This window comes from Galdieria sulphuraria (assembly GCF_000341285.1).
Source record: "Galdieria sulphuraria unplaced genomic scaffold scaf_178, whole genome shotgun sequence".
Taxonomy (NCBI): Eukaryota; Rhodophyta; class Bangiophyceae; order Galdieriales; family Galdieriaceae; genus Galdieria; species Galdieria sulphuraria.
The window spans coordinates 1-6,118 of record NW_005178297.1 but is presented as its reverse complement, the minus strand read 5'-3'; the positions used below and the strand labels follow the sequence as shown (position 1 = coordinate 6,118).

The 6,118-nt window shown below is 37.7% G+C and overlaps 4 protein-coding genes across 4 annotated transcripts; 2 read left to right on the top strand and 2 right to left on the bottom strand.

Moving 5' to 3' along the window:
* The first annotated feature begins 68 nt into the window (after positions 1 to 68).
* Gasu_63530 (uncharacterized protein) lies at positions 69 to 2,953 on the top strand. The gene is made up of 2 exons (XM_005702456.1): positions 69 to 2,852; positions 2,906 to 2,953. Exons 1-2 carry the CDS (start codon positions 77 to 79, stop codon positions 2,923 to 2,925), a joined length of 2,796 nt encoding a protein of 931 aa, XP_005702513.1. The 5' UTR covers positions 69 to 76; the 3' UTR covers positions 2,926 to 2,953.
* Positions 2,954 to 2,967: 14 nt separating this feature from the next.
* Gasu_63520 (uncharacterized protein) lies at positions 2,968 to 3,828 on the bottom strand. Its single transcript, XM_005702455.1, has 4 exons — positions 3,588 to 3,828; positions 3,361 to 3,517; positions 3,210 to 3,314; positions 2,968 to 3,147 (listed from the first exon to the last, which is right to left on the bottom strand). Exons 1-4 carry the CDS (start codon positions 3,786 to 3,788, stop codon positions 3,125 to 3,127), a joined length of 486 nt encoding a protein of 161 aa, XP_005702512.1. The 5' UTR covers positions 3,789 to 3,828; the 3' UTR covers positions 2,968 to 3,124.
* A 10-nt stretch (positions 3,829 to 3,838) lies between these two features.
* Positions 3,839 to 5,251, top strand: Gasu_63510 (deoxyhypusine synthase). Its single transcript, XM_005702454.1, has 3 exons — positions 3,839 to 4,052; positions 4,105 to 4,251; positions 4,305 to 5,251. The coding sequence occupies exons 1-3, from the start codon at positions 3,852 to 3,854 to the stop codon at positions 5,016 to 5,018; spliced, it is 1,062 nt and encodes a 353-aa protein (XP_005702511.1). The 5' UTR covers positions 3,839 to 3,851; the 3' UTR covers positions 5,019 to 5,251.
* A 52-nt stretch (positions 5,252 to 5,303) lies between these two features.
* On the bottom strand, positions 5,304 to 6,118 carry Gasu_63500 (ADP-ribosylation factor; the record flags this gene model as incomplete). The annotated part of the gene is made up of 1 exon (XM_005702453.2): positions 5,304 to 6,118. A coding segment is annotated over one exon (631 nt), but the record flags the coding sequence as incomplete, so codon positions are not given.

Sequence of the window (6,118 nt, the reverse complement as noted above, 5' to 3'; positions counted from 1 at the left end):
GTCACTCAGAGAGAGCCTATGAAAGTGGCTTTTATGGAAACAATTGGCCACTCAAAGCACAGAAAAGGAGGAAACTATGGAAAAGTTATTGCAAGCTTTTCGTTGTTTTTATTTGGTGGAAGAAATAGTTTGTGAAGGAGCTACAACAGCGTGTTGCAGTGAATGGTTCTCTCATTGTCCTTGGTTTGCATTGCTATCCGTAGCTCATCAGATGGCAATCGATCGTTGTTACCGAGGTTTATGTGAAGAATTGAATCAATTGGTGATATTTTTGGGTCAGAATTATTCATCTGTTCCATGGACGCTTGAAGATCTTCAAAAGTTGGTGAATAGACAGAAACTGCAACTTATGTTACAATCTATCTCGAGAATGAATGACAAGACTGGAATAGAAGCAGAAGAACAAAGCCATAAAATGCAACAATGGGAATGCTTATATCGTTTTCATGATCCTAATCGATATACTTGTTTCTTCTTGGATATGGCATTGGAATGTTATTTGGATGATTTTATACATCGACCCAATCAGACTCTAGTTCAACAAATAAGAAGGATTGGTCAAAGAGTAATAAGAATGCATCCTTGGCATTATCCCATTTCATATGCTTATTTGCTTCTCATGAGTTTTTATTATGTTGCTTCACAAAAGTATCATATGCCATTCTTCTTTTCATCTATTCCTTCAAAACCATCACCCAAGACTTGTGCTGGAGATGTTATTCATTTTCTTATCCATTTGCTTCGTATATTGAGTCATCCAGAAAATATATCTATTGAGTCCATTCGTTCGTGTTGTAAGGAAGCCATTGCATTTATAGAAGAGACAAGAAAATATCGTCTTTGTAGTTTAGGTCATATAGAATATCTATTTCGTTGGGTGCGATGCTTTTATAACTCCAATCAATTGGAGAATAATGAACAAGATGAGGATTGGAAGTGGTTACAGAAATATCGTTTTGCATACTTTGAACAAGATTGGCAAAGACTAGAATGGATCCTCATGAAGAAACGACACTGTGATGCTTGTCGATGGGAATGGAATGAAATAGGAAAGCAACATTGGTTTCAAGAAAAGAACCCTTTGGCTGCTATCAAAGACTGGAATATTGCTCTATCATTACCTTTGGAAGAACAATCAAATGATATATTGATGAATTGTTTTCATTCTATTCGCAAAGCATTGCACATAGATGATCAACGAGAAAAAAGTCGAACCTTATGTTTATTGGCTTTTCATGATTTGTACTATACGAAGGAATTGGAATGGGCTGAAAAACGATTGATTCAGGCAACTCAGAATGATGCTTTTTATCAACTCCCTTTTGCGTTGTTGGGATTCTTATTTGAATATCTATCTTTGGATGTCTCTTCTTCTTCAGTTGTTGTATATCAAAATAGGGCTATCAAGTGCTATCAAAGATGTCTTTTATTATCTCATCAACATCAGTTTGCAAGTTGGAGACTATTTCGATTGTATAGTAAGACACAACAAATCCAATTGGCACAACAACTGTTACAGCAATTGACATCTGATGCCTCTTGTAACATGGCTTGGCCATATATTCTTCTAGGTAGTTTCCAATTATCTCTCGGGAAGAATTGGAGTCTTCCCACCACTCCATCTAGTTACTTCCAAACAGGATTAAGATATATGAGAAAGGATGAAAGGAAAGCATTTGATGAAGATGGCGATTTATTCATCTATTTGGAGCCATTATTACAAGATACGATGTCCATTTTACAGTCTCAATGTATGGAAAGTACTGCTTGGTTAGGTCTTTGCGATGCTTATGCTGCTGATGGAAGATTGTCTGCTGCTTTAGCTAGTTGTACTCGGGGATTGGCATCACTAGAAAAGACTTGCCAACAATCTTTATGGACACAACCACAATTGGAAATGATTTATCACCGACAACTTAGTTATCGTGTCAAAAAGGGACGATTATTGGCTTTATTGAATCGATTGGAGGAAGCTGTGGAAGAACTGGAATCCATAGCCAACGACCAAAATGCTTCATTATCTTCATCATGGAAATGTACTTTAGGACAAGTGTATTTCAAACAAGCTGTTTCCCAATTTGGATCCAATGGTCTTTATCAAAGAGCATTGAATACTTTGGACAAGGCTATTTCTTGTTTCTCTTTGCAAAATGCTTGGACGGACTTGGCTTTGATCGACCACTTGGGGATAGCTTTATGTACAAAGTTATATTTTCAGACAAGGTCTCCTCACAACATCATGGACAGTGAAGTGAAACAAAGTATTCGCATAATAGGAAGATTGTTACATCGATATCCTCATCATATCAACAACTATATGTATTGGGCTTGGATCAGTTTATGGTTGGTTCTATTTCCTCAACAACATTCATCTCTTCTCAATCATCCTCGTAATCTATCTCAATTAGCTATCCGTTTGATACATAGTTGTAGGCAATCCCTGCTTCCCAAACATTTGTTGTTTGTTAGTTTTACATCTTGTTTATTATTGGCCACAAAGGAGGAGATGAATTCGACACGAGACCTTTTTCTTTCTACTTTATCATTGCTTGGTAAACTACCTGCCAACAAACGTTATTCTCATGTACTTGTGTCTCTTTTCTTTGCTGCCTTGTGGTTACCGTTGGATGAAGCGATTGCCTACGCATTCATACAAGATGCCTTGAGAAGAGATCCTTGCAATGATACTGCATGGCTATTACTTGGGATGTGGAGAGAAAGAAAATGGAATGGTAAGATGGAACAACTGGATGCTATCTTATCATGTTATTTCGAAGCCATTCGATTGGCATCCAATCCGATGGCATTGTCTTGTGCTTGTTCCATTTTGAGAAAATTGGCAACACCTCAATGTGAAGATGTATCACTTGTGGCGTTGTGTTTTGCGTTTGCTTATCGAACCCAGCAATCAACTTGGCAACTTGAATTGTTACCGTGGTTTGAAAAAAAGAATACAACAACAAGAAGAAAGCAATCGACAAGCCATAGCCCAAGCGGAGACAAAATGGCAAATACAACGTTGTCTACATCAAATGCCATATTTATGGGAACACTGGAAAAGATTGACATAGCAAACCTTTCTCTAATGGACACGCACGGACAGTGTCTCATCGTTTTGACTCCCTTATTTGGGTTCATATTTGAATACTGAATACAGATAGGAGATGAGTGTGCTTTTGTATTATGGACATCCATTTAAAACATCTTACCGGTTTCACCGTTATTCACCACCAATCGACCTCCTTGAAGAGATAATAGTGTATGACAAAGCGCCAAAAATCCGCTTGCATAAAACCCATTTCGTACCACTCCACCTTACAAAAGGGAATGAGAAACAACAAATACACACACAAAACTTACTGTTGATGGCAAAGGGAATGCCAGCTAAACCACTAGCTATCAAACCATTGAAAAAACTTTCCTTGTTTCGTAAGTGTGCCACCACACAAGAGCCTCCTAAAAGCAGCGCCCCAGTGGACGCACCCACTAGAGAATAACGTGCAAGATTAGAAACAGCCTATCATCACACACATACACACACACACACACATCATCAAAAGAAAACCAACAACGAGTTTTTATCTCACATTGAACTGCACAGGTGGCTTGCTAAACCTCTGAACCAAGTGACCGTATCGTTCCAAAGCTTTCTCTCGAAGATCGTTTTCAAACTCGGAAACAAAGTTGTATATGACACCATAAGTGACACCAGCAGCTAAACCATACAACATGCCTTTGGAAGTTTGCATAAAACAGTCCTTTTCCAACACGCTTTCTTGTTCTTCCATGATGATCGAACACTATGCCCAAATCAATTTTTCACTTTTCTATTGTCTCTATTGAAGACAAGGATGGAGAACAAGGATCATCTGCCCAACTTTGTTATCGAAAATGTGTTGAAAAGTTCTTCTTCTCATCCGATTGAAAGAGAAACTGTCAAAGGCTACGACTTCAATCAGGGCATACAGTATGACCAGCTGTTTAGTTCCTTCCTACAAACTGGATTTCAAGCCACCAACTTTGCTCTGGCGACACAGGAAATCAATCGCATGGTGAGACTCTTCGTCAGTCATTTCCTTACTTGACTCATCATAGTTTTCCTAGTTGAGTTGTCGTCACTCAAACCAACAGACATCTGTCGTCGATCAGAATACCTGTCCACCTGAATGTACTATTTTTCTGGGTTATACTTCTAATATGGTTTCTTGTGGAGTTAGAGAAAGCATTCGCTTTCTAGTTGAACATAAATATGTAAGAAAAAAAATGGACGGTGTTTTATTCTGAAAACTTTACTCGACGCTTAGGTGGATGTCCTGGTTACGACTGCTGGTGGAGTCGAAGAAGATCTTATCAAATGCTTTGCGCCAACGATTTTAGGTAGTTTCAACTTGAGCGGTGCAGAGCTGCGACAAAATGGGCTAAATAGAATAGGAAATTTACTTGTACCAAATGAAAACTACTGTCGTTTTGAAAAGTGGTTGCTTCCTATTTTGGACGACATGGTAGATCAGCAAAGTGAAATGAAATGGACACCGTCCTCCTTTATTCAGAGACTGGGAGAAAGGATTGAGGATCCTTCTTCTATATATTATTGGGCTGCAAAGAATCAAATACCAGTGTTCTGTCCAGCTTTGACCGATGGTTCGATGGGAGATATGCTTTTCTTTCATACCTATAAAAAACCTGGACTCGAAATAGATTTAGTTGCAGATATCAGAAAGTTGAATAAAATCGCAATTCATGCTAAGAAAACCGGAATGATAGTACTGGGTGGAGGAGTAGCCAAACATCATACTTTTAATGCAAATTTAATGAGAAATGGCGCTGATTTTTCAGTGTTAGTGAATACAGCGCAGGAATACGACGGAAGTGACAGTGGGGCTTCACCTGAAGAAGCTATTTCATGGGGAAAAATCAGAAGTGGAGGAAGCCCTGTAAAAGTATTTGGAGACGCGTCCATATTGTTTCCATTACTTGTTTCCCAAACTTTTGCGAAGGATTGGTGGAAAAATAGGTAACAGATATAAATTCGAAATCTAAGTCATGTTAATTTTTTTTAAAAACGTAAAAATTGCTTTACTTTTTACTGTTACATTTTATGTAACACTCCGCAAAACTGCAATTTTTACTTTTTGGAAAGTTTTTAATATTCATTGTTAATCAAAGAGATAATTTTAGAAATATATTTTAAATTTAATTTAATATTACATTTAATCCGATTTCAATTTGGAGTAAATTTTTTGTAGTTTGGCCTAATTTATATTTTAAACTAGACCATGACTTTAATTTTTGATTATTCCTTTTTTAAAAATTTGAGCTTTATATAAATAATTCTTTCTTCAGAGATCTCTAAACTTCCACTTCTGAACCACTATAAGTTTATACAGCCAAGTTGCTGTGCGGTTTAGATACACAGCCAACAATACAACAAGTTAGAAAACTGCAAGAAGAAATGTTTTTTTCGTATTGTTCAAAAATTTTTTTAATTCACTGCTCGCTAAGATAGCTGGGTTTTGGTTTGGCAACTTTTACTATATTATGATCGGATAGCTTTTGAGGTTTTGCCACTAAATGTCGTTCAAGCCACTCAAAACCTTCCTTAATACCGTAACCTTGAATTGCAGAACAGTTTTGGAACCAACGTAATCTATCCACTTCGAACGGTAGGTCAAGCTTGTCTACCACTTGGAGGAGTGATAGAGCTCCAGGAAGATCTTGCTTGTTCACATAAATTAGAAACGGGACTTTTACTAGATCTGTACGTTCAAGCAACTCTTTAAGAAGTTTCTTGGAATCGTTTACAGTCTCTTCTGAAGAAGAGTCTATCACATAAACGACCGTTTCAGCGTCGGTTACATACTTTTCCCAGATAGGTCTCAACGATTCCTTTCCTCCAAAATCCCAAAGAAGAAAGTAAGTAGAAGAGACTTTCAAGTTGGCTACGTTGAGACCAATTGTCGGCCGAACCTTGGGCAGTTGTTTGTGGTTCTCAGTTTCAGCAAAAAGGATCTTTAGCCTTTCAAGTATTGTCGTCTTGCCGGCATTTGATGGGCCTAACAAAATAGTGGTATGTTGTTGAACTTGATAAAGTTGTTTCCAAGCGGCATCCAAAAGACTA